Source organism: Podarcis filfolensis (assembly GCF_964270895.1).
Source record: "Podarcis filfolensis genome assembly, chromosome: 8".
In the NCBI taxonomy this organism is placed as follows: domain Eukaryota; kingdom Metazoa; phylum Chordata; class Lepidosauria; order Squamata; family Lacertidae; genus Podarcis; species Podarcis filfolensis.
The window spans coordinates 62,595,868-62,623,469 of record NC_139611.1 but is presented as its reverse complement, the minus strand read 5'-3'; the positions used below and the strand labels follow the sequence as shown (position 1 = coordinate 62,623,469).

The 27,602-nt window shown below is 44.6% G+C and overlaps 2 protein-coding genes and 1 long non-coding RNA gene across 4 annotated transcripts in view; 2 read left to right on the top strand and 1 right to left on the bottom strand.

The window, feature by feature from the left end:
- STPG1 (sperm tail PG-rich repeat containing 1) overlaps positions 1 to 23,751 on the top strand; it is a 29,483-nt gene extending 5,732 nt beyond the window's left edge. Inside the window, exons 4-9 of the mRNA XM_083625589.1 lie at positions 2,410 to 2,511; positions 7,728 to 7,901; positions 9,909 to 10,020; positions 13,201 to 13,372; positions 16,798 to 16,988; positions 23,550 to 23,751. Of these exons, the coding sequence (XP_083481715.1) occupies positions 2,410 to 2,511; positions 7,728 to 7,901; positions 9,909 to 10,020; positions 13,201 to 13,372; positions 16,798 to 16,988; positions 23,550 to 23,626 (828 nt within the window). The 3' untranslated portion in view covers positions 23,627 to 23,751. The remainder of the gene's footprint in view (positions 1 to 2,409; positions 2,512 to 7,727; positions 7,902 to 9,908; positions 10,021 to 13,200; positions 13,373 to 16,797; positions 16,989 to 23,549) is intronic.
- LOC310767992 lies at positions 10,027 to 10,257 on the top strand. Its single transcript, XR_014551150.1, has 2 exons — positions 10,027 to 10,171; positions 10,213 to 10,257. It is a non-coding gene; the product is annotated as an uncharacterized lncRNA (long non-coding RNA).
- Positions 23,752 to 26,658: 2,907 nt separating the features above from the next.
- Positions 26,659 to 27,602, bottom strand: part of GRHL3 (grainyhead like transcription factor 3) — a 49,753-nt gene continuing 48,809 nt past the window's right edge. For both annotated transcript variants that reach the window (XM_083625540.1, XM_083625541.1), the window contains exon 16: positions 26,659 to 27,599. In XM_083625540.1, the coding sequence (XP_083481666.1) occupies positions 27,485 to 27,599 (115 nt within the window). In that variant the 3' untranslated portion in view covers positions 26,659 to 27,484. The remainder of the gene's footprint in view (positions 27,600 to 27,602) is intronic.

Sequence of the window (27,602 nt, the reverse complement as noted above, 5' to 3'; positions counted from 1 at the left end):
CAGGGGATAAACTCAGCTTCTAACAAAGCCCTGTTTGTCATCCATTGCATATTGAAAGTGGCATCTTAAGACAGCGGGCTCATTTTTGTTTTATTTCATTCTATAAATAGAAAAAAACCACCCAGTACTCACTTCTGGAATGAAAGAAAAGTCGTTCTGGAAGGAGAGTTGAGTCAGGGAGGGGTGCGGCACTTTGAAATAATACACTCTGCCCACATGCTGAAATAATTCAGGCCAAATCAGATGTATAGGTGGGATTAGACATGCAATGGATTTGAGCTCCCCAGGTCTCTCTCTATGTTGCTGAGCAGACACCAGGGAAACTTAATCCTCCATTTTCGACCCGTTTTGCCATGCAACTTGAGACTCCCCATTAAAATGAGATTATTTTGATTTTGAAACAAGCAGAGAAGAGGCTTCTTAGTGTACAGTGACAATTGACAAAAACCAGCAAAACATTTGAGAGGCTTAGCGTATGGGAGGGTAAGTGCTGAATCCACATTATAATGCCATTGTGTGCTTCTCCACCCATGAGGTGACACACATGTCGCACATATTCCCTCTGCTGCTGCCTGGAGGAACAATGCATGCCCTCACTTTGACACTAAGTGCACGTCAGATTCCTAAGTAGGGCCAGATTCAAGAAATATCCAGCAGTTAACTGACTTAAAGCAGTGGATTAAAACTGCATATATTTGACGCGTTGACCTATGGTTAAAAGCCTCATTTGTCTTCAAATTATGTCCTGATTATTATTGTTGTTGTTGATTTATTTATCACCCTTTATACAACTGTTTCAAGGCAATGTACAATAATGTATAATAATAAAAATTAAACATGTAAACACAAAGAAACAGTACCTACATGTAAAATAAAAGAGACCTGGGAAACCTTGTCAGAAGAAAAATGCCCTCAGCTGTTTTCTGGAAAGTGCAGGTAGCAGGAGCCTGTCATATCTCTTTTATCTCTTATGTATGAAAGCAGGCACCATCTTGGAGAAGACAGCTTCTTCACGGCAGACCCAAAACATGTTGCTTGAGGCAAAGGACATGGTGGCCTCCTGTCCCAGTTCCACTGCCAGAAGCTAACTAGACGGGCAGCCAAATCTTACGTTTAACACTAGTGATCCTCCACCACACCTGAGGCCAGATTAGGGGACCCAGAAGAGGCCACATGGCAACAGAGAAGGGAAAGCTGGGGGCTCAGATGAAACGTCTATTTGTTATTTATTTATTACGCCATGAAATTTATATCCTGCTTGACTGTAAAAAACCTCAGACAAGGGGCTGCTGCTACTGGCTACCCTTCAGCCCAACTATTTGTGTACACAGGTACATAGAGTGAATGTAATGTGCGAACACAGATGCTTAAAAAATATCAGACGCCATATTCTATGGTTTTTCAGAATGCCTGCAGAACCCTGCAAAGTTGAAGGTCCACTAGACTTGCCCATCTTGGCAATTGCTCTAGTACTTCTGCCCTAATTTCATCAATCACCAAGGCTTAAAACATATTTGTTTTAAGCGATTGCTGGTTTTATCTGTATACCAGTGGTTTTCAACCAGAGTGCCGTGGCACCCTGGGGTGCCTTGAATGATGGTCAGGGGTTGCCGCGGGCAACGCTGGCCTCTGTCCTTCTTTTCTTCCCTACTCTGATGCCCTCACACATCTCTGCCTCCCAAAGGCTTGCACAGCTGTTTGTTGCAGCAGCCCTGGCTACTAACTCCACAGGCAAATAGTGCCTCTGGGGCTGGCATGGGGTGCTGGTTGCCAGGAGCTGATGCTGCATCAGAGTAAGCAAGCAAGCAGATGAGGGAGCCCAGCCAGCCAGTCCACTAGCCCTTGGCTGGGCAGACAAGTCCCAGGCCCCTGTGGTAAGGTTACCAGACGTCCCCGTTTCCCGGGGACAGTCCCCGGATTTACAAATCAGTCCCCATACAAAATTGAAGTTGAAAAGTTTCCCCGGATTCATTGAATTTTTTTTAGAAACCTTACCCTGTGGGGCAGTGTGAGGAGGCACCTCTCAGCTCAGAGACCAGGGGCGGCTGCCCAGAGAACTCCTAAGGAGAGTGGAGAGGAGAGAGGCTGAGGGAACTCTCCGCAAGGGAGAGTGTTCACAAAAGGATGAGAGGCTGCTGGCTCTGCAGGCAACAGGTGACATAACTGGGTTCCTGAGTCCCACAGGTGTGCCGCAGAAAGAATGTAGTTGGTCAAGGGAGCCATGTACTCAAAAAGGTTGAAAACCTCTGCTGTATACTGTTTTACATTATTTTATATGAAATACTATTTTGGTTAAGCAGTTAATATTTTATTTCTAAACAAATAAACAATTTCCTGAGCACTGGCAAAAATAAACCCTGTTGCAGCAGACTCTGCCCTGTCATGATTATGCACTATGTTCCTTCCCAGAATGAAAATCCAGGTCCAGGATTCTATGATGTAATCGATCAGTCAACACTTCTCAACAATGTCTCCCAGTCCCGGAAAGGAACCTGTTTTTTCCCTTCCTTGGTAAGGTTTATACATATTTATGAATGACGGGAAGAAAAAAAAGGCCAGCGATGAGAAGTTCTTTGAAGCCATTGTCAGTCTTACTGCCAGTGAAGCTTTTAAAATGCCCACACACCTTGGTTTTCCTTTTCTACTGTTTATGAGCTATAGTAATAATGACGAGTTTACTGTTGTCAGGAATAGACCTGCGATAGCCTGATAAACATTAAGTCATCCACCCAGAGATTGCTGTAATTAAACCTGGATTCCATCCTCCAGTTTACCCTTGGAAGCAAATTCTTTAGAAATTAATGGGATATAATTCATTCAGCAAAGTGTGTTTAGGTAGGTGTTTGTTCCTCCTCTGTTGGACAACTGCCTCTGAGAGATCAAATATGTATACTTATTTGCACAGACAGCACTCGTTCTCAAAACCCAAACACTTTGGCCATAGGCAGGGTTGATTTGGGGGCCATGTGTATTCACTAAGGTCAAAATCCCATAAAGTCTATGTAGGTGGTGCTGCACAGAAGCTGCACGTCCAGCAGGGACGTCCAGCTGAGAGCTGCCCATCGCTCTGGCGTGTCGAAGCATCGCATCGGCTTCCAAACAGGTGGCCCCCACATGGCTCAGGTGAGTGGCTCAGAACTACTGGAAGCTATTTAAAGGCAGTGTTTGGTTTTATGACAAGTTCTTATTTTATTCTCTGGTTTATTTTTATATACACTGCTTAGAAATGCCACTGATTAAGTGGTATAATGGCCTCAAATAAATAAACAATGTCTACTTCTGTTGTGGCAACAGCAGTAAATGAAAAGAGCTATCTATCAATCTATTGCAGCAGAAACTGCAGTTGGTTCAGAATACAGCAACCAGATTGCTTTATGATATTAGCCCAGCAGGGAACATATAACACCAATCTTGCATGATCTTCATTCATCAGTTGTTTGCTTACAAGCTAAATTCAAGTTACTGATGCTTACCTTTAAAGTCTTTTGTGGCCTATGCCTGGGATGCCTGAGGTCTTTTTCCATATATGCCTTTCCCCAATCACTAAGATCCAGCACTGGAAATACTTTGCAAATCCATTATCTATTCAGATGGTGGCCTATTCACAACAGACCTTCTCAACCGTAGTGTTGACCAGGCACCCCCAAACTTGGCCCTCCAGATGTTTTGGGATTACAACTCCCTCCATCCCTAGCTAACAGGACCAGTGATCAGGGATGGTGGGAATTGTAGTCCCAAAACATCTGGAGGGCCGAGTTTGGGGATGCCTGGTGTTGACTCTGGCCCATTTAAATGTATCATAAAGCCCTACACTTTCTGGCTTTGTGTATTTTACTGGTTGCTGCACAGTATTTTCTTGCTTTGTTTTATTTATAAAATGTATATTTTTGCATGTGTGTTGTTTTTTTTATAATTGCTGTTCCTTATGTCAAAGCTGATGGCTCTCAGAGTTGGTTTTCAAGTTTTTGAATAAAATTATATATTGTGAACTTACTTCCCCGTTCTCATTGTGGAGAGAGTCTTGGGCACCGATAGGCACATTGTCAGAGGCATTATGACACTGAATGCCAGTTGCTGGGAATCCCAGGTGGGGAGTGTGTGGTTGTGCATTTTTATTATCTCAGCAAGCCTTACAACAAGCCTGTGAAGAAGGCCTGTATCCCCAGGGCCATCATTAGCAGATGCGGCGCCGGGGTGCAAATATCCGCCCAGCGCCCCCAAATTACCACGGATAGTGGGGGGGAAGAGCAAGCTGCGCACTGCCAGCCATGGGGGGGCCCCCCACAACTCTCGCCTATGCCGCTGCGGGAGAGCAAGCCCCGCAGAGGCTTGGGAAGGAAGCTGCGTGCCCGCCAGCCATATAGTTGGCGGGGCGCAGCTTCCATCCTAAGCCTCTGCAGGGATCTCTCTCCTCCCACAGAGGCTTGGGAGGCAATCTTTACGCCCGCCAGCCATATGGTTGACGGGGCGCAGCTGGCGGGTGTGCAGGGGAAGGGGAAGCCGCCGGCAAAGCCGTGCAGCTCCCGCTCACTGGGGCACCCCTGAGAGGCCGGCGCCCTGGCGCAACGCACCACTAAGCCCTATGAGAAAGACGGCTCTGTGTATCCCCATACTACACGTGAGGGGCTGTGGTATGATATAAATGAGCAACTTCCCCAGCTTGTACCTCATGCTTTAAACCCATTCAGTATGTCATTTTGTTTACATTTTGAGAGCACTTTACCTCAGTTTAACATGGTTAATATTCTTATGAATGCGATGACAACTCACATTTACCTCACCACAGAAATGATATGTTCAATCATAATTTATCTTTAGAGAGTTTTGGGAACAATAAGCTACGAGCCCCTCCAGCATGCTATGTAGGCCCCTTCGAGTGAGTGCCATGACCGCCATGTCATCAGCATATAGCAGTATATTCAGGTGTTTGCCTTCCAGGGCAGGAGCTGATGACTTATACTTTGCCATATGTTGAACAACATATGGCAAAGTATAAGTCATCAGCTCCTGCCCTGGAACAATGTCGTTTATATAGAAATTAAAGAGGAACGGCGCTAACAAACAGCCCTGTTTAACCCCTTTCCCCAGTGGCAGTGGGTCAGTATAGTTGCCTGACATCCCAGTTCTAATTTTAACTGTGATGTCTGTATGTAACTCTCTAAGTATTTTGAAAAGTCGTCTATCTATATCTGTGTCATATAGTTTTTGCCATAATTTGTCCCTACAGATTGAGTCAAAAGCGGATGTAAGATCTACAAAAGCCACAAAAAGTTTGCTCTTATGTGTCTTTGTATATTTATCTATCATTGTCTGTAATACCAAACAATGGCCTAGAGCTCGCCACACATTCAGATGGTCTTTAGATGAACACAAAATTGAACAATGTCTTCTCTTTAAATATCTTGGTATCACTTTCCAAGCTACATCTAGCTGGCTTGCCCACTTCAAGACTGTAGCCCTTCTAGCACGTAGGACAATTGGTGCTCTGCTCAGCGTTTTTTATTCGAGGGGAGGGCAACTGGTGACCCCGGCACTAAAAACTTTTGTTGGAAAAGTGATTCCCCAGATGTTATACGGAGTAGAACTCTGGGGATGGAATCAGAAGCTGTTAGAACGGCTTGAAATCTTCCAAAATTTTTATCTCAGAAGAATTCTAGGCCTCCCTCAGAGCACTCCAGCAGCTTTCCTAAGAGTGGAAGTAGGATTACCCTCTGTGTCTGCCAGGGCCCACTTAAGATTCCTGCGTTTTTCCACCAACCTCATAGATGCCCCGAACACCTTATTGGCTAAACAAGCCTTTGTATCATTACAAAATAATACCACTTGGCATAAAAATCTACTAGACATTTTATCTAGATACAACCTACCTGAGTTTAATACTCTCAAATTGTGGAGCCCTGATAAAGTTCGGGAATGGATCTTTGAAAAAGACGCCTTTTTGGACTCCACTAAGATAAAAAAACTCTGGGTTTTCCTACTGGTTCCCTCGAGTAAAAGCAGTCAAAATCTGTGCCAACTACTTGGTGGAGATCACTGATCCCACCCTTCGGAGAGCTTTTACTATGGCACGGTTCCAAACATTGCCAACTGCTTATTTGACCGGTAGATACACAAAAACCCCAGTAGAACACCATTTATGTCCTTGCCTTATGAAAATTAAAGAGGATCTTACACATTACCTCCTCTATTGCCCCACTTACTCGGGCTTTAGAGACGCATTGCTGCAAATTATACCCAATTCTATAACCAGTCCTGAAGATAGAGTAAAATTTTTGTTAGTTGATGCAAACCCACGCATTACCCATGTGGTAGCGGTTTTTGTGATGAAGGCCATGAAAGCCAGGGAAAGATTTATGGACGACAATGTAAAGACCCCTTCATCGTCTGTTTAACTCGTTGCTCGTTTTCCCTCCTTTTCTATTCTGTGGGAAGAAGGTTTTGTTGGCATAGTATGTAATGAATTTTAATATTTTTAACTATTGTAGTGTTGATGTTTGTGCACAGGCATGGTCCTCACAATAAATGGATTTGATTTGATATGTTCAATCTTTGACACAGATGTGGTAAATATAAGCTGTCACCCAAATAGGACATTATTACTCATGCTCCTAAGAAAAAGTGACTACGTGAAAATGATGGGAGAAATCAGTCTCTGATTATTATACTACATCAGATAGAAGCATAGGAGTTGGCCCTAACTGGGTGGGAATTTCTTGTTAAGATGCCGATCTGGTGATTAATGGGTGTAGGCCAAGGATAGCCAATCTGTGACTGGGGAGCTGCAGAAAACCCCCAAGCACTTCAAGGGTGTATCTTGGGCAATTCAAGAAAGAGACAGATTAATACCAAGACTCTCTTTTGGATCCTTCCCTTCCTCTCTCCCTCTGGTTTATGATTGAAATGGGAAGACGTGGGAGAAAATGGTGGCAGCAGTGAAAGATTGGGTGGTAGAGATTCCAGGCTGAGAATCAATGGGATTTATGGGCTATATTGAATAGAACTGAGCTCTAAAGCTTTTCCTAAAGGATAGTTAAGAGACGCTTTTACAAATTTAATTTATCAAATATTGATTTCATTTGGAGTGAACTTCATATAAAATACAGATGGGTTTGGCAATGTGGAGGTAATGACACCTTTTCAGGCAAGAAGATGTCACCTTCAAAAACCATCTAGGATGTTTTTCACCACAGCAGATGGTCTTTCATGACCACCATACAGTGGTACCTTGGGTTAAGAACTTAATTCGTTCTGGAGGTCTGTTCTTAACCTGAAACTGTTCTTAACCTGAGGTACCACTTTAGCTAATGGTGCCTCCTGATGCCACCACACGATTTCTGTTCTCATCCTGAAGCAAAGTTCTTAACCTGAGGTACTATTTCTGGGTTAGCGGAGTCTGTAACCTGAAGCGTTTGTAACCTGAAGCGTCTGTAACCTGAGGTACCACTGTATTTCCAAGATGGCAGCTGGCTCCTAGAATGGCTGGCTTTCTAGTGTTCATTTGCTTCCGATATTTATATACCATTTTCAACAACTTCTCAAAGAGCTTTATGCATGTCAACAATATTTTCAGAGCAGGTTGCAAACTCAACAGCATCTAATTCCTGAAAAATCTGAATGATATGGCTGTTTAAAGACCATCTCTACATTCCCAAGTCATCCCATCTCACTCCCCCCCCCCCCCAGGATTATCAACAGTGTAAACCAAATTCCATTTCTTTCCTTTCCAGGATACACGCATTGCTCGCCAGAGAATCCACAACTATCCCGCTGCAAATGCCTACAACCTCCCACCTACCCTAATTTCCAAGCGAGACTTTAGCCTGGGGTATTCCAGTATGTTTCAGCAGCCAATTGCCAGGAAGATTTCAAAAAGATCCACTCCAGCCCCCAACCAATATAATGTAAGATGATCTAGAGATTGGAAAAGGGGAGGTCAGTGGTACAGATTAATACATTTTTTAATGGGTAGAGCTGCAGCTAATGGGGAACTGTCATTGTTCAGTGATGGAAGGCCCCAGGTTTGATCCCTGGCATTAACAGGTAAAGCTGCCAGTCAGTACAGGGAATACTAAGCTGAATGTACCAATAGTCTAATTTAGAATGCCACAGTTTCATATATTCCACTTGGCAAAATAGAAAAAGATACTGAAGAGTATTTCTTGTTTTTCCCTGATGCTTTTCTCCCACTGATCATTCACACGTTTCCTTCAAAATCCGTTCATTTGTTCTGACCAGTGATCTTTCACAAAAAATAATTGCATGGACCCAAGAATATTCAGATGAACCTTGCTGTGGGATTTGCATCAGTAGCCACAAAATAAAAAATAAATAGCAGCAGTTGTTTTAAAACAACTTGGACTAGGACCTGGGAGACCAGAGATCTACTCCTCACTTAGCCATGAAGCTCACTAGGTGACCTTGAGCCAGTCACTCTCGTTCAGCTTCACAGTGTTATTGTGAGAATAAAATGGAGAGGAGAGGAGAGGGAAGAACCACGGTATTTTCTGGCGTATAAGGCTACTTTTTAACCCAGGAAAATCTTCTCAAAAGTCGGGGGTCGTCTTATTCGCCGGCTACAGCAGCAGCTCCTGCAGCAACTCCCCACTAAAGGATAAAACGACAGCAAACTAAATCAGAGGACATCAAGCTCTCTAGATGAAGCAGAAATACTCTTGAAAATTGGCCCCAGAAGCCCCCGGCCACTGGGAAGTGGAGCGGATTTCCGAGCTGGACTAGAGACTGGTTTTTTAAATTTTTATTTGGTGTGCGTTGGAAGAGGGGTAGTCTTATACGGCGAGTATATCCCAAACTCTATATTTTAACTGGAAAAGTTGGGGGGTCGTCTTATACGCCCAGTCATCTTATACGCCGGCAAATGTACACCACCTTGGTGGAAAGGTGGGATATAAATGTCCTAAATAAAAAGAGAAGCAAATGCTTGGTTGGCCTTTATGTGCCCTGTGAAACTCTTAGGCAACTGTCTGACTAGTAGTACCATGACTTCGTCAGCGTACAGGGAGTTAACACCAAGCACATTTCCTTTTGCCCCCTACTTTGCAGATCACTATTACAGTCTGTCATCCACACCCAAATAAGAACATTAGGTTGTATTTAATACAGTTTAAATAGGACTTCTCCTGAGAAGAACGTTCCTGAGTTAATCGCTAACCCGTGATTTACACTAACCCATGAGATAATACACAGCATTTGGAGAAGCCAAACAGGAAATGATCCATTCACAAGGCAGACAGGCTGAATAATTTATGGCCACAGGGAAGGGAGGCTGATGGGAAGAAAGCAAGGGCCAAAGTTTACTGTCTGCACAGCAGGCTAATTTCACAAATATTTATTCATCTTTTCATTTATTTTAGCAGGTTTATAAACTGCTTCATGGCCAGAGGCTGCTAAAATAGTATACAAGATTAAAATGGGATCAAACACTAAACCCAATTTTTTAAAGCAAGAAAAGAATTTCTACAAAACGCTAAAAACAATAAAAATAATGTCTGTTGTTGTTGTTGCTGCTGCTGCTGCTGTTATATGCTTGATTCTGTTCCAGAATACTGTAAAACAACTGATTTTACAACTGAGTTGTATTTACAGGAGCCATTTCTATCAGCAGGTGCTAAAGAGATAAGTACCGGTATGTCATCGCGGGTGGGTAATCACTTGCTAGGCCAGGTGGCTTCTGAAATGTACTTTAGAGTAGCATCATTCATGCACCATTCACAAGCCACATTTGACCCATGTGCTGGAATAGTTTAGGCTTGGTGACTGCATCGCAAATGTCCTTGCATTGAAAGTAGGCAGACTTAAACACCAGTATTTATTTGGGTGTTGGTTTGTTTTTTAACTAAAGTGACTGCTGGAAAGTGAATTCATTGCAAAACCCTTACTTTCATCCGCAGGTCTCGGTGGACCTCAGCAACAAAAGCCGCAACACTGGTGCCAAGTCAGTGTTTTCATCCAAAACTAAACGAGCACTGGCAATCGGTAGCAAGGAGCATGTGCCTTCTCCCTGTAAGCTGGGCTGGGGGAGCCTCTTTTGACCCAAAGGCCAAATTCAAATATGGTCAACCTCCCAAGGGCCACCATCCTAATGGTGGGCGGGGCCAAATGTGGGAGTGGGCGGGGCCAGATGTGGGCAGGACCCAAGATAAAGTAAGATAAAGTAAGATGCCACCCAGTGCAGTAAATAAAAATAAATTAAAGAAAAACAATGCCCTTCAGTGAAACAAATTAAAACAATCTACAATACCTTCTGAGTGTCCAGCTTTCTTCTCCTTTTTACCTCACCTCTTGTGAATAAAAGCCTCTCTGTCTGACAATCATGCCTTGCCACATCGCTTCTCAATTTATGATCCTCAACGCTCACAGCCAGTAATTCAGACCTCTCCCCCTTACAGTGCATGCAGTCATGGCATTTTGTCCTTTCAAAAGAACTTAAAAAAAATTATAGCACCAAAAGGCAGAGGGCCTTCTCGGTAGTGGCACCCGCCCTGTGGAACGCCCTCCCTCCCATCAGACGTCAAGGAAATAAACAACTATTTGACGTTTAGAGGACATCTGAAGGCAGCCCTGTTTAGGGAAGTTTTAATGTTTGATGTTTTATAATGTTTTTAATATTATGTTGGGAGCCACCCAGAGTGGCTGGGGAGGCCCAGCCAGATGGGTGGGGTATAAGTAATAAATTATTATTATTATTATTATTATTAGAAATCAAATGCTTAGTGATAGGAAGAAGCAAAGTTGTTCCCCATTGCCAGCTTTCCAGGTGTATATGCCCAGATTTTACAAAAAGATATTACTTGCTCACCTGTTCACACATCATTTGTGACATATCAGTGACCTTAAAAGGGATGGGTGGGAAGAAACGACTTTCTTCCACTTTGCAAATGTTTTCCTACTAGAAAGCCTGGAGGTAATTTTTACTGTGCAGTCTATTTACAAACCTGAGCTTCAGGAAAGGGCAATCAAAATGATCGAGGGTTGGAGAAACTCCTTTATTTAGTTTTGTTTTGTAAAATATATACACCACTTGATTATAAAACAACCCCTCAAAGCGGCTTGCAAAAAGATAACAATAAAATTATCGAGAAAAATTTACAGTAGTTAAAATACGAAGGTCGAAATTCACACCAACTTTCTACGCATCTGGGTAGGCTTGTCTAAACAAGAATGTTTTTAGCAGGCACCGAAAACAATACATCGAAGACCCCTGCTTGATAACAATAGGCAGGGAGTTTCAAAGCGTAGCTGCTGCCCGAATGACTGAGTATTTACAAATGAGGAACAGGTATTATGTGGCTTCTGTAGCAGGGCCAATTCTGCCAATTGAAGCAGCCGAGTGGGCATATGTGGGGTAAGGTGGTCTTTTAGGTAAAATAGCCTTGTATATGGGCCTTATATACCAATAGCAATGCCTTGAACTTGACTCAGTAGCAAATCAGGACCCAGTGCAGATCTCCGAGCACAGGTGTACCATGCTGACAAGGCCTCAGTCCTTCCAGCAATTGTGCGGCAGCAGTCTGCACTAACTGCAGCTTCCGGATCAAGTGCGAGGGAAGCCCTACATAAGGAAAAATGGCTGCATTTGAGGCATTTTAGTTGAGAAAACAAGAGGCGACGTGATAGGAATATATAGAATTATGCATGGCATGAAGAAAGCGGATAGAGAAAAGTCCCTGCCTGCCCGCACGGTCATAATACTAGAATTTGTGGATATCTTAATGAAGCTGAATGTTGGAAGATTCGGGACAGATAAAAGGAAGTACCGTATTTTTCGTCCCATAAGACGCTCCGTCCCATAGGACGCACCTAGTTTTTTGGGGGGGAAATAAAGGAAACATTTTTTTCCTTTATTTCCCCCCCAAAACCAGGTTGGGGAAACCAAACCTGGTTGGGGAACAGCGGTGTGGCGGCGCACCGCCTCCCCGCTGTCCCCCGAGCTTGTGGGGCTGGCCGACGTCTGCCCGAAGCGCGGGGCGCTCTGCTTCAGCGCGCCCCGTGCTCCGTGCAGCAGGCTGCTATCCGCAGCCTAGGGAGCCCTGCGGGAACTCCCGCGGGTTCCCCAGGCTTGCTGATAGCTTCCTGAAGCCTGGAGGGCGAGAGGGGTCGGTGCGCACCGACCCCTCTCGCTCTCCAAGCTTCAGCGAAAGCCTGTATTCGCCCCATAGGACGCACACAGATTTCCGCTTCATTTTTGGAGGGGAGAAAGTGCGTCCTATAGGGCGAAAAATACGGTACTACTTTACACTATGGAACTTGCTTCCAAAGGAGGCAGTGATAGCCACCAACTTTAAAAGAGAATTGGATAATTTCAAGGAGGAGAAGGCTCTCAGTGGCTACTAGCCATGATGGGTTATGCTCTGTCTCCACAGCTGGAGGCAGTAATGCTTTCGAATACCAGTTGCTGTAAGCCATGGGGTGTGGGGTGTGCTTATGGGCTCAGGTCCTGCTTGTCAGTTTCCCTCAGGTATCTGGGTGGTCACTGTGAGAACAGGATGCTTGATAAGATGGGCCATAGGCCTGATCCACCAGGCTCTTATGAACTGAAATAGTACTCTGAATAAGACAGGTATGCTCTCCTGCTTCCGAAGGGCAGGACTGGGAGTACGGTGGTACCTCTGGTTACAAACTTAATTCGTTCCGGAGGTCCTTTCTTAACCTGAACCCATTCTTAACCTGAGGTACCACTTTAGCTAATGGGGCCTCCTGCTGCCGCTGTGCTGCCGCCATGCGATTTCTGTTCTCATCCTGAGGTAAAGTTCTTAACCCGAGGTACTACTTCCGGGTTAGCGGAGTCTGTAACCTGAAATGTTTGTAACCCAAGGTACCACTGTATTTTCTATTCCAAAGGGGAGGGAGGAATGGTAATTCCTCCTCTCCTTTCATTCATTTAATTCCTCTCTTGTTCCAGACAGACTTTCATGCACCAATTTTATTCCACTGCAGCTAAAATGTAAGACTCGGCTGTGTACATAACATTCATTTAACGTGCAATTTCCCCCTCCCCAAAAGAATTCTGGGAACTGTAGTTTAGCCCACAGAGCTGCAATTCCCATCACCTTTAACAAAGTATAGTTCCCAGAATTCCTGGTTAGGGGTGCATTTTTAATGTAGTTTAAATGTGTGTTGCGTGCACAGCCTTAGTTTGGGTGTCGACCTTTTCAAATTCCTTCCTTTCTTTTTAAAATCTAGGTCATTACCGAGTAAAGGATTCCTTCATACGGCAGGCGCCTACGGTGCTGGTGTCCTGCTTCAGATCCAAAACAAGTCGTGAAACCAAGACGGAGACGCTGAGCCCGGGGCCAGCAGCCTATCAGCAGCCAGCTGGCATCCCAGTCACGCCATCCAGGAAGTTCCCCGGCCTGTGAGTTCTGAGCAACTGTGCTTTAAAAGGAATTTGTTTTGAGTCACCCAACTCCCTTTCTTAAGTAGGGAAGATGTGCTTATGATCAGAAATGATAAAGAAGGAAAAGAAGAAGAAATACCAATAGACAATTCCAAGCCCCAACTTGCTTAAGAAGCAGGGGCTCTCTTCATCAGACTATATGGTGGAGCAGGGGAAAGTCATTTGGGTTGTTGATTGCCTTAAGAAGCAATGCAGCTTGCAAGCCTTCATAAGTGATTTAGGGTGAGGAAGGGCTGTTCCTCAGTGGTAGAGCCCATGCTTTGCATGCAGAAGTTCCAGGGTTCAATCTCTGGCATCTGCAGCTGAGAAATGCCCTTGTCTGAAACCTAGAACCACTGCCAGCCAGTACTAAGCTAAGCGGGCTCATGATCTAACTCAATACAAGGCTAGGTAGCATAGGGACCTGCCTTTTCTGTTGTGAATTCATTTGTTTAAGCTGTTTTAGCCCACCTGTTCTCAGGGCAGCCAGCGCATCTAAAGGTTCTTCCCTGCTTCTTTTATCCTCACATCAGCCCATTTATGAGCCAGTCGTCACTCATCATCTCTGCTTAATTCTCAAATAAGAGAGATGTGTCAGTCAGGCTTTTAGTGTTATGACACCACCCCTTTGGAGTTCCCTCCCCTTGAATATTTGAAAGGTGCCGGCTCTGTTGTCCTTTTGGCGCCTACTCAGGACCTTTCTTTTTCAACAACCTTTGCAAAACAGAGATCTTCCCCAGTCTGCATGTACATTGGGATTGTTTCTGGGTGTTTGGATTGTTCTATTGTGGTGTGTGTGTGTGTGTGTGTGTGTGTGTGTGTTTGCCAGTTTGCCAGTTTGCCACCTGGACTCCTTAAGGAGAAAGGGCAGAATATAAATTGAACAAACAAACAAAGCTAAAGAGACCCAGAGAGACTACAGCCACACATAGCCTGAGTGTCTGGTATTGAACTGAAAGCTGTGATTGGCTGTTGCGCTCAGTGGAGCAGATAAGAAGAGTGTTGCTCTATACCTCATCTCTATGGTAAACAGCAGTTGTTGGAGTTGCACCAGTTCAATTTAATAACTGGAAGAGGTGAAATGGACTGCATTGAGGCTGGGCCCCTTTGGACCGGGCATCACCCAGGAAGCCCTAAACCCAGAGGTGTTGGCCTGATGGTGGCTTTTCCTGGAAGGGCATTCTGCACACTTGCAGAAGCACCTTCTCTATTACTGCTGCAACTGTTTCTGGACCAAAGGAGCAAAAGGATTGTGGAGACATCTTTTGGAAGCCCTAGCCTGAATTTTGTATTCACCAATTAAGTTCGGCAATTCATTTCAGCCTTCTGTTTAATAATATGTAGGAAGCTCCCCACTTTTCCCTGCATACACAGTCCTTCCTCCCCCATACCTGCCCCAAGGTCTGGTAACTCTATCAGTCAGTTACTCAACTAAGTCAATTTTATGGTGACCATCCTGTAAACAGCAAAGTCAGTTTGCTGGAGATAAGATTAGGATCTACCCCTTAAATTCTTGCCCATTACTGCTCATATCTTCCCCTTCCCCCATCCCCGTGCAAGCCTGGAGCTCTCTGCACACGGTCAGGGGGTATCTTTACTACATCTCATGCCGTTTTAATGCAGGCTTTGTGGAGGAAGAGGGAGGGGGAGCTGGCGCTGGGTAGTGTGCAATAAACCTCCATGACTAGGGAAGAAGTAAATCAAACCTGACGGGCAAAGAACATCCATCTACGCTGGCAGAAAATACCAGAACTATCAGCATTTAGAGGCCAATCCAACTCCCATTTATGTCAAGGTGATTAATGTGTCCAAGGCCAGAGCTACAGCTGGTGCAGAGCCACTGACTACAGCACCAGTTTGTTCCAGATGAGCACCCTTAGATTTTAATGAGCTTTTTCCAGCATATTCTCAGATGCAGCCCCCAAACCCTTTAAGGTACAGAGGTTCGATGGCACACAGAATATGGAAAGCTGGGGGCATCCTTTAGGGAAGGTGACAAGGTGGAACACCACCGCACCACCATGTTGGGATCACATGCAATTATTTGTCGGGAGTCATTGATCAAAACGAGCCCATTACCCTTCTTCGGGTGTTTAAACTCTTACCCGCGGAGGGATGCAGGGCTACTTGCTCCAGCTTCTCCAGTCCTCCTCCTTGAGCTGGAACGTCTGCAGAGGGGGCTGTATAATGGGGGACTGTCAGAAGATTGATTAGAATGTGCCGGCAGTCCTTGCTATGACTGGAAACCCTGAATTTCACTGTGTTTTCTGATTCACAGGAGTACAGCATTCAGCTGAAGGCGCTTGCAACTCACGCCAGGGATGATGGCTGGCCATTGGCACTGCTAGGGTGGGAGGCAAGGAGCCCAACAGTAGGGGGAGCAAGAGCCAATGGCAGACGGAGCCAGCTCACCCTCTTCCCTGCTGAGGGCTACAAGGGGCAATAGGAAGGCTAGGGGGGAAGCTGACAAACAGTTATAAGTAGGCACATAGGGGGCTGGCTGCGGGCAGAGTGGGATTGGTGGGACAGTGACCCATTTGCTCTTATGGACCAGCCTCCCCTGTTTCACATCTTTCTGCTCAGTGTGGGAAGGTTGGGAGTGGAGGGCGCAGTATGAATGGCCGCACATTCTCTTTGTAGAAACTACGTACTTAAGAAAGCCTGAAGTGGGCTGGAGAGTGTGGCCTAACTCTCCCACTTCCTTCTTCCTTCTTGCTTCAGGCACAGTCAGAAGCCCTTCGCTCTCTGGCCACCTCACAGTGAATGGCTCTTGACATGAATGGTGAAATGAGCCCATGTACCAGGCAGACATGTCAAGCCCCTTATTCAACAAAAGAAAGGAAATAAGGAAACGACTGCTCTGTACTTATAAGCAACTCTGCTGCTACAGTTGTAGCAAGTCATAACAAAGGTGGGAAGGATTCCCTGTACACTGGAGAAACCCAAGGTTCCTCAATTTAGAGGTTCCTCAATTGAGAGCAAGGGTGGGGCACTGATCCTTATCTCCCCTAACTGCTCCCCGCCCCACCAGCGGGCCAAGTTTGATAGGTGAGTCGAGCCATCCATCTGTCAACCAGATGATGTCACAACAATGCCAGGTGTTCTGCTTTTGTCTATGCACAGCACAGCACTCTACAAATCCTGACAATCAGCTGGTTGTCGGTGCTTGCAAAGTGGGGTGCACAGGACTTTGTAGGTACCGCCAATCAGCTGATCATCAGGGTTTGCAAACCCCTTTTTGGCCCAGATGCATTTTTACCTACCCTGCACCTGATGTCTTATATGAATTTGGGGATGGAGCGGAGTGTGCCTTGGCCAAACTGGCCTTGCAGGCTGAATGGGAAGGCCTAGCTGAATTCAAAGCCAAAATCAGTTTGGACAGCGTCTACGATTCTTTCTTACAGGCGGAAGTATGGCTTGAACTTCTCAGCCCCAGCTGCCCCTCGCCCCAAAACACCCCCTGCACCTGGGCCTGGCCAGTATGAAATAGTAGACTATGAGAGTCCTTCCAAGCATTATATCTCCAGCGCTGTCTTTGTCTCAAACACAGGCCGTTGGGCAGGTGATAAATCCCACGAAGACATACCTGGCCCAGGTAAGCATGTTGTTGTTGCAAAAAGGTGTTGTGTTTCTTCATTCAACAATAATTATAATGTATAACTGTATTTTGGAAAGTTGTTCTTGTGTCGGTTTGCTGTGCATTTGGACACCTTTTATCGTAACCAAATTTTGGATAATCGTTCTTGAGAACAAGGAGCAGGTTTCTTTCTGTTTTTGGATGCCATTTTAAATCAAGATGATGGACTGATTTTAACCAAATTTCAAAACTGCACTGATTTGGAAGTTCCTTAGAATTCCTGAGCAGCAGCAGGCATGAGGCTGCTGATGCTTCAATAAGACTGCCGTCCTCACCTCACTTGCTCGAAAGAGCAACTATTACTGGGCACCCTGGGGTTTCGTACTGAGCAAGCATGTTTTTATACTGGTGCTCCACAAGTCCAAGCTTAGCATACAGCAGCCGCATTCAGATGTTACAGTGGGCTGGGATAAAACAGCAAACCGTTGTGTGCCACAATCCAGAAACAGAAGCATCTAAGCCCCACCCCTTGTGTTTCCAATATCAAAACTTGGTGGGGTGTTATGTCAAATGCAGGCAGGAAGGGAGATTCCAGGCTGTTGCTATTTTCAGGTGGGATTCAGTCACATACTGGCAAATTCAGGGTGCTCAATTAAAGTTTAATTGTCTCTCTTGCACAACAAAACCCTTTCCTTTATGACCGGAAAATGCACCAGAAAGTCGCTTGGCACAACATTGTCTAACTTCTCAAACAAATCAGAATTAATACTTGATAAATAGCTGACACTGTGTAACCTTCCCACAAGCTTTGTGCAAAAACCCCGCAGGATGAATACTAAAAAATAATAATATTTTATTTTATTAATAATATCCAGAAGCGACCATAGATTACTAATGACTTTTTTTGTCCTCGGCAATGGACGTTTTGCAAAACAGATAGTTGTATCCAGCATACAACACTGAAAGTAATGGTCGTGTTTTAGTCATAATTTCAATGGGTATACTCTGAGAATAGCTAATGTTGGATACAACCCAGAGGCTGACTCCCTTGCAGTGCATAGGGAGCTACCACAGGTGGCCAATTTGGGGGTGTCCCCTGACCCATGGGGTTGCATGACAGATAGATAGACAGATCAGACCACAGAGGCACAATCCATCAGACTCTTGTCCTTGTCTGTTCATTTCAGCGGGGCTCGTGCAGGTTAAGAGCATAAGAAGAGACTGGCTGCTGGATCAGGCCAAAGGCCCATCTAGTCCAACATCCTGTTCTCACAGTGCTCAGTCAGATGCCTGTGGGAGGAGCTGAGAGGAACAGCACTCTCCCTTTGTGTGATTCCCAGCAGCTGCATTCAGAACAAAGCCATTGTAGCTGAATAGCCACCGACAGCTATGTCCTCCCTCCATTGACCAAGGCAGATAGCGCTCCAGTGTTCATGTGAGTCTCAGGGCTGTGCTGTTTGGATTTTGCATCTCAGCACCGAAATGCTTCAAGCATTCCCAAGCAAAGCCCTGAATCCTTTACCGCTTCGCTGCATATGGTGTCATTCAGCGATTGGATCCTTCATATATTGCAAGGGATTCTGGGAGTGTGTAGATCTTCATCCTTAAAAAAGTGGGGCGAGGGGAGGCAATCTTCCGTTTGGAATGAGGGGAAGTTCTTGCTATGAAAAGCTAAGCGCATTGGGAACAAGGGAGAAATAAGGGGGTTGGGTAGCCTAAGAAAATGGAAACCACAAGAATCCAACGGTAGTGAACTGGGAGGATTATGCTTGCTGAATGAAAATAATGAAAACAGCCCAGCCTGTTTCAATTAAAATCTTCCTCAGGGGCGCTGGGATCTTATGTTCCTTTCCTTCAAAGAGATTTCTTGTGAGAATCTTTGTCTGAAAGAATCTCTCTGTCTCTGCCCCCCCCCTCTCTCTCTCTCAGGAATGAGACTATATTTAAATCACATGGTTCCCGTTCCACTTGAAAGAATTTAGGAACTGTAGTTCCCACACACAGACCTACAATTCCCAGCACCCGTAACAAACTACTATTTCCACAGTTCTTTAGAGGGCAGTCAAGAGCTTTAAATAGATGGTGCGTATGATGCCTGAGACTCTGCTCTTTTGACTCCAGCTTACAGGAGGTTCAGTCCAGTGCCCCCCCCTTTATAAGCAAGTAATTGCCATCTGTACGTCACCAGATATAATAGCCTATGATGGAACAAAAGAACAAAACAAAAACACCAGGTTCCAGGAGTTGCGTAACGAATCATCTTTGGGAAACCATCATTCAGCTCCTTGTCTTGCCACCACAGGGTTTACTTGGTTGTTCTTAAATTAATGGCATCTTTTAAAAATTCTTGTGATGAGATAGAAAGGGCGGACAGTGCGTCAGAAAGGAAAGGAGGATGACAAGTGCTGATTCTTAAGCCCTGTAATGGTTGACTTGCCCAGCTGGGAAGTGACTTTAATAGCTAGCTTTGCATCTTGTCATCTGTCCCAAAACTATATTCATATTTATTTGTTTTAGGGCTTTTTTTTTTTAAAAAAAAATTCTTTGAGATTTCTAACCCGCCCTGACAACAGAAGTTCAAGGCAGGCGACAGCCTTTTAAGAATAAAATACTAACCAACACCCCCTCAATACACACACACACTCTTACTTAAGAGTTTGGGAGGCCATAGGTTATTTCCTTCTAACCCCTGGATCCAGCAAGTGTTAAAATACAGGATAACCCAGGCTAACTTCCTGTGTTGAGGTGATTGCAACAAATGGCAATAAAAAGTCAACAATAAAACCTAGTATAGTATGTGCTGTAAATTTAATTTGGGAAGAAATGTCTTAATCTTTATTGAGGTCCTGTGTCCCGAAAATATGGGCAGGCTTAGAAAGGTAGGAAGGTAGGTTATATTTTAGAAAAAAACATGATTTTCTTTTTTCATTTGTGCACTAAAGTTTATCTGTGAAAATAGAAAGCAACAACATTAACTGGAAAGTATTTCCTTCCTTTTCAACACCTGGCTTCTCCACTTACCCTTTTTCTGTTTTGCTTTGTGTGTGAGCATCGTGTTAGCAGTGTAGTGTGGTAGTTAGGGTGACAGACTAGCCATGAAACTCAGTGGGTGACTTTGGGCCAGTCAGCCTAACCTACCTCACATAGTTGTTGTGGTGGTGTGGGAGGGAGAGAACAATGTGTGAGGAAAATGAAATATGTGAACCCCTGTGAACTGACGTGTGTGGGTGAACAACAAAAAGAAATGGCTGGGTGCCTGGATTCAAAATGTGGGGCTTGCACACACAGAGCCCCAGAAGCAGAGTATTAAGATCACAAAATTAAGCATCAATATAGCAGATAGGTTGTTAAACCCTCTTTACCCTGTTCAGCTGCACACTGCAGCTGACTTCTTTCTACCCTTCCTACAAGCAGTAGACCCCACACTGCTAAGTAAGTTTAAAAAGATTTACTTACAGATTCAAGGTGTCAGTCATGCATTGTTCCATGCAGCAGCAAGGATAATAAAGGCAACATATTTTTGGGTGGAAAATACAGAATTTAACTCCAAACACATGCTGTAAGCTCAGGAGCAAGCTTACACACATCCTGTTTCATGATGCTGAGATAAAGGAAGTAGAAAGGCTAGACATAACTGAGTCTATCTAGCAATGTAACTCTGCTGTCCTTAACTCCTTCATATACTAACTAGCAGTCCTGCATAGATATGTTTGACTGCAATCTCCCACAAGAACCATATATGCTGTACTGAGCTCCTTGCAGGAAATGTAGGATATAAGTGTAAAATCAAAATTAAATACCTTTCAGTGGGATTATTGTGCTTTATTAAAGTGTTGTTTGGACGAACAGCTGTAAATCAGCTTTCTGCTTTGCACTGTTAGCAGGTGCTAGTGTGAAGAGTCTCTTAAAAGCCAACCTCCTCTTTTCCATTAAAAAACCTCCAAATAATTCTGAATGTGCGAGCAGACCATCTCATGGGGCAAAATGCTCAACGCAAAAGAGGGTGACAGAAACCTCACTGCAGTCCATGACAGTTACAGCCCATGAGTTGTAACATTATCTTTCCGTCAGTGACTGGGGCTTATTGGAGTAAGTAAGCAATACAAGAAATATGAACCTAAGCCCCTCTGACAGATTAATGTAGAGCTTCAAACGTAGACAATAGCAATTTTACCCATTATTTACAGTAAGTAATAATGATTCATTGGTAGGATTTGTACCTCTACTGAGTAGTTGAATTGTCAAAGCAGAAAAAGCATTCCTATGCGTTATCAGAACTGCAGCCCACGAGTTCTTTCATAGGTAACAAGATGCAAAGGATAAAACTCCCGTTCTTCCAATCTGGGTTGCTTCCACGCTAGCCCTTTGCTCTGGAATCACCATCTTTTGTTGAATCACTTTGTGCAGAGAATCCAGACAACATTGTAAAATAGTTGCATGCCATTGTGTTGACCCCATTTTTTTCCATACTTGATTTGTACAGGTATGTAGCAGTTTAAAAATTGCAGCACCATACCAGCCTGTGTGAGCTGGCAAAGTGCTATTGAGGCTTTTAAGGTCTACTGTGCTTTTAATTAAAAGCTTCCTCCTAGTGGTTTCTATCTTGTTTTGTTCATTGTTGCTGGGAGATCAGTGATTGATTTCCCCTTTAATTAGCCAGCATCTTTCTGCAGTGCAAAGGGTTTTTAATAACTATTTCCTTTCATTATTTTCCCACTTTTCTTTCTTTTATTGTGAAATATTGTCATTTCACTATAAAAAGCAGAAAACAATTCAGAGAAACCAGTAATTAAAGCCACTTCCCCATGTAATTAGAACCTACCGTATTTTTTGCTCTATAAGATTCACTTTTTCCCTCCTAAAGAGTAAGGGGAAATGTGTGTGCGTCTTATGGAGCGAATGCAGGCTGCGCAGCTATCCCAGAAGCCAGAACAGCAAGAGGGATCGCTGCTTTCACTGCGCAGCGATCCCTCTTGCTGTTCTGGCTTCTGAGCTTCAGAATATTTTTTTTCTTGTTTTCCTCCTCCAAAAACTAGGTGCGTCTTGTGGTCTGGTGTGTCTTATAGAGCGAAAAATACGGTAATTAACCACTACTCTCCCAGTCACACTGAACAGGAAGCAGTAAAACAGGCAGAAAAGAAGAAACTTTAAATTAACATTGCATTTAATAAGACTTACCGTATGTCCCTCTAGCCCAGTACTGTCTACTCTGGCTGGCAGCGGTGCTCCAAGGCCAAAAGTCAGAGTTATACATTCTGAAGCGTACCTAGGCTCCCAGCCCATTACATTCCTCACCATTAGGGTGGCTACTTTCACTTAGCCCAAAAGAGAAGAGGACAGTTTATTTATTTATTTATTTATTGCCCGCCTTTCCCCTCAGAACTGTCTCAGATTACTGTTTTTGCACCTTGGCAGCCGTGGAAAATGCTGGATCAATGTTTTTCCACACTTCAGTCACTAGGAGGAGTTGTGATCTGCAATTTGATTCTGGTTTGGTGGTGAGAATATCTATGAAAAATTATGCCATTTCAAGAGGACCTGTTTTACTTCTCCCTCCCAGTCACTCATTTTCTCTCTCCCTTTTTTCTGCTACTCTCTCAGTTATCCCACTTTCTATTCAGCTGCTCAGGTGCCAATGTTGAAAATCACATAGAGCTGAAAGGGGGAAGGAGGAGTCACTCTTCCAAGTTCCTCCTTCAGGTCTATGTACTTTTCAAGGGGGGAAATGGTAACCACCCTGGTCCCGTCCTGACAAGAGGGGCCGTGAGCTGGGGCAGGGGGGCAGGGACAGAGACAGGGTTGTGTGTATCCTCAAGTACAGTGGTACCTCGGAAGTTGAACAGAATCCGTTCCGGAAGTCCATTCCACTTACAAAACATTCGGAAGCTGCGTAAGCTGCGTTGGACGTTTGGGTTCCAAAGAATGTTCACAAACCAGAACACTCACTTCTGGGTTTGCAGCGTTCGGGAGCCAAAATGTTCAAACTGCAAGGCATTCGTGAACCAAGGTACGACTGTATACCATTGCACCCACACAATGCACCATGGGCATATCCCTGATATAGAGATGAACAAGCTGGGAAAGATTCATCTGCTAAATGTCTGTGAGCCAGGCTGTTATTAAAAGAATAGGAGTCGGGTTAGTTATCAAAGCAGACGATTCTAATTCTCATTTGCACTTGCAGTGGGGGCTGCTAGCTCTGGCGGGGCTCCTGTGCTTTGAACAGCATAGAAGGCAAGAATTCAGCAGACAAAGCTCACCCTGACATGCACAGGCATCTGGTCAATGGCACAGGAGCCCCACTGGGGGGGGGGATGTTGGCAACCCAACACCTAGCTGTATTTCTTCTTCTGCACTGCCTGTTGAAGAAGGCCCAGGAGCCTTGGCCTCCCTGGCATCTGCTCAACCTAGCAAAATATCTGTTTGGATTTGCAAGGAAAGGTAAGAACAAGACTCACCTAGCCGGGTATGTGTGGTAGTACAAGAGTGCACTTCATGCAAAAACGTAAAAGCTGCATAACCCACCTACTGAGTCCTGAGAGTCAACCTGACATCTTTTATGTCTGTTTCTCCTTCTAGGGGCATACAACATCCCCGTACCACAAAAGCAATCCTTCATCTACAACACCACCAATAAATGGGTGCCGGTATTGTAAAGCAGAGGATCCCACAGTGTCGGTTTGGCAAGCGCTCTTATTTGCAAGTGCTGCATTTCTCTGTTTTTTAAAAAAGAACAAATGAATTTTGCATTCACTTGCCTGTGAACAAGACATGATACCCACCTGTTTGAAATCCTGTATTTCCTTGGGGGGGGGGGAGTGGGCCCTGAGTCTCTCCTGTTTCGCAAACATGACAGAAGATGAGTTTTGGATATAGAGAATGGGTGTCGTTTCATTGTTGGCTTTTGGTGGACAGTGGATTGTTCGTGCCAATATTTATTTATAAAAATTAAGCCTGACCTGCCTGGCTCCTACTTTCTCACCATCTCATTGGGAATAAAATATTGGAGATGGGGACTGTTGAGAGGAGGTGATAGAGGGCTTTAATTTAAAATGATATGCATGGTGCAGTGAAGGTGAACAGAGAAGTAACAGAGCTTGGGCTCACCTAGTGAGATTTATTAGCTGTAGATTCAGGACAGATGAAAGAAACTGCTTCTTAGTGCTTCAGAAATGGAATTCACTAGCACATGATGGCTGCTGGCTTTACTGGCTTTAAAGGGAGATTAGACAAATCCAAGGAGGAGGAATGTGCTGAACGGGGACACCCTGTAGCAGCGCCAACCCTGTAGGGTTGTTCACTAGCAACAGGTAATTTGCCCCACCTCTCTCTTTCTCTCTTCTTGCCACTACCCATTGACTTGTCACTTAGGGCTTCCGCTGCCAATGGCCGTCTGCTGACTTCCAAGTCTCCTGTCTGGCGGTCACTTCCTCCTACTCTCCCAGTCTCTTTAAACCAGCAGTGTAGCCCCAAATGATCTAAACAACACAGGTACCCTTCCCATTACCATTACTCTGCAGCAGTCACACACACTGCTGCCTCTTGGTAGAAGCCATCCAATGTGCTCTGAGTTCTGCACTGATCCTGTACTGTGAACAGCGCAGTTTGTGTGCTCAGTCCTTCTCAGCTCGTGAGCAGCTTTCCCACACATTTAACTCCATTCTGTTTGAAGGAAATGTGGGTAAAATTTACCATGAATGTCCAGTTGGTCACGTGGGGCAGCGGCTGAGAAACAGCTCTAAGGTCGGGCCAAACCAGCTGTCTCTGCCTGCTGCTGATTCTACTGGAATCACAAACTCTTTGACATAACCTTGGGCACCCGTAGGACTCACTGCCACCACTGACATCTCAGGAGTTTATGCTTCAATCTCCAGAAAAGTGTCAATGGGTTCTGGGTGAGGAGTGAAGAATGTAGGCCCATGCTTCAGAATATGCGCCAGACGCACATGATCTGCTTGAAAGCAATTTGCCACTCTCCCAAACTTTCCCTCAAGCCCACTCTCAGCCCCGCCACTAAGCTGAGTGAACTGAGCCGGGGGATTTAGGCTGTCCTCACTCTCCATTGACCTCTGATGGGTGACACTCCCTAGAACCAAGCATGGGGTTTAGAGTCATTTGACAACATGGATTGAATAGATCTGTGCCCTGCTTGAGATGTGGCGAAAGGGTTGTGTGACTTGCCGCTCGGTTCGAACCCTTGATTGGCCAACATCCTGGTGATATAGCAGAACTCAAAGACAAATAAGCATCTTTAATCCTCCAGCAAAAGCTCTATGGGCCACAGGAATCCTGCACCATTTTTCCTTTGGCAAAGTGAAGGATGGGCCTAAGGTTGCCACCGCCACAACAACAAATAATGTTTCCTGCTCTCTCATTCCCCTTACCCACCCAATGGTGGACTGGATTTTCCAGTTGACAAGTAATTCCCAAGAAACAAAAGACTGCCATGAGTGGGTGACCTACACCACCTACTTTTAAATAATTAGATAGGACAACACAGATCCACAATCAGATGTCATGCCTCTAAATTTTAGCAAATGGCAGCAGTACGGTCCTGATTTGAATCAGAGAGCAGCACTGCGAGGAGGAGTTGTATGTGTCTGACTTGTTTATTTAGTGCATGATGCTTGTTCTGGGTGTTAGAGGTTGATTTCCAGATGGGGTCTTGGAATGGGAGGGAAAGTAGCCACACCCTTAAAAATATTTGAGGATGAACATGTCATGCATGCAAAATGGCCCCATATTAATCCCTGACATCTCCAGGTATGGCAGAGAAAGATTCCCTTTTTGAAATTCTGAAGAGCTGCTGCCAAGCTCAGCAGAAGGCTGCTTTTTATGCTTACAACCATTTCCCTCAATATTCTAAAAATCACATTACTATGTTTTGCCCGCTCAAGGGAAACATATGTGCACACATGCTCCCACTTGTCTTTGTATGCTTGAGTATATTTCCCATCAAAAGTGGAGCGAGAGTGGGATTGTAAGGCTTTTGTTCGTTTGCCTTTCCCGCCATTGTTGTCTCTCTTTTGCAGCTTAGGCATACCCACCCACACCCCACTGTCATCCTTTCCTGAGTGATTCCAACCAATCCTGGCCGACATAATAAATGCAGTGACATAACACACAGCAGCCAGTCAGATTTGGCTGCAGGACTGTGCCCCAAAGCCAATTCAATTCAATGAACAAGGTATCTGGTTAAAGCCCTTCATCAACCCAATGGGGCAATGATTTACAGGGGTCAACCATGTTCACAAAGTATCCCAATATCAGCTAAGCTCCTGTCACTTATGATGCTGGGTGCATACGAGGGGGCTTTAAAGGCCTAACGCATTTGTAATCAATCCATTTCCCCTTGATGATAATAATAATAATGTTTTTATTAGTTCCACAGCCACTCTGGTGAACTACTGGCCCAAATGAATCTACCACCTTTACCAGCCTTCTCCCTTGAGAAGCTCTCCTCCTATCACCTCCAGCTTGGTGCAACTTCTGTTTCTGCAAAGGACCAGAAGCTGCTTCCTAAGAGAGGCCTGGCTTAGGCACATTGTCAGTCTACGGAATGTTATCAAAGCTGCATTTTTGCTGGAAGCAAGACTCAGCAGCCAAGGTCTCCTTGTTGCCCCACTTCCAAAATGCTCCTGAAGAAATGAAAAACCCATTCCTATTCAATACTTACACTGTCCCAAGCTTGCTTTCAGTCTTTGAATCTTTATTACCATAATAATAACATACACCTTTTTTTACTTTTTTTTACAAAAATGAACAGAAAAAAAACAAAACAAACAAAGACAACAACCCTGGGGAATTATGAAGCAGCCTGGTTTTGAAATGCTCTACCTTCCTCCATTGTCAAGTTCAGTATAAAACAAGATACTATTTATACATATACACACAGAAAGAGAGAGATAGATATTATTATTATTATAATTATTATATATATATTTATAAAATAACAAATGGAATCAGAAATGTATAAAACGGTCACTCTGGCCAGGTACTTCTCTTGCAGGTATTTACATCCAGGGTCATAAGGGCAAGTAGTAAGGCAGTGAGAAAATGTAAGGTTATGTGTGTGCTTGTGTGTGGGCATATTTGGTAATATCCACATGCAGTTGTGACAGTCTCTTGTTTGCTAGTTTGGCAGTTCAGAGAGGCCAAGACAGGCAATGGGTCGTTCCCCTGCCTGAAAGAAGTTGGTGCTTCCCTAAGTGCGGAAAAGTAAAAAAGCTCAGTATTGATTGCCTGGCAGAGGATCATAATAAAAATAAAGTATAAAACAACAACAGCAACTCCTCAATGGACAGAAGTTCCACATTCACACTGAGAATGGATCTTCAAAGCAATCTTCACATGTGGAGCCTTGGTTCTGTCTCTCTCTTGCTCCCTCCCTCCAAAAGGGAGGGCGTTCAAGTTAAATGCTTTGAGCCGATGGTTTGACTATGGGGTGGTTTGCTAGTGGATCGAACTCAGCTTCACAAGCGGCCTCCCAGCAGAAGTGTAGCCTTTTTGAGTCCTTAGAGCTCCTTGAGGGTCACCTGGAACTTGTCCTCTGCTTCAACTACGTCAAGTAAAAAAGCCATGTGGTTGCTGTAGTGTTGAATTATGTTGTTGTCCATATTCACCAGGATTCTG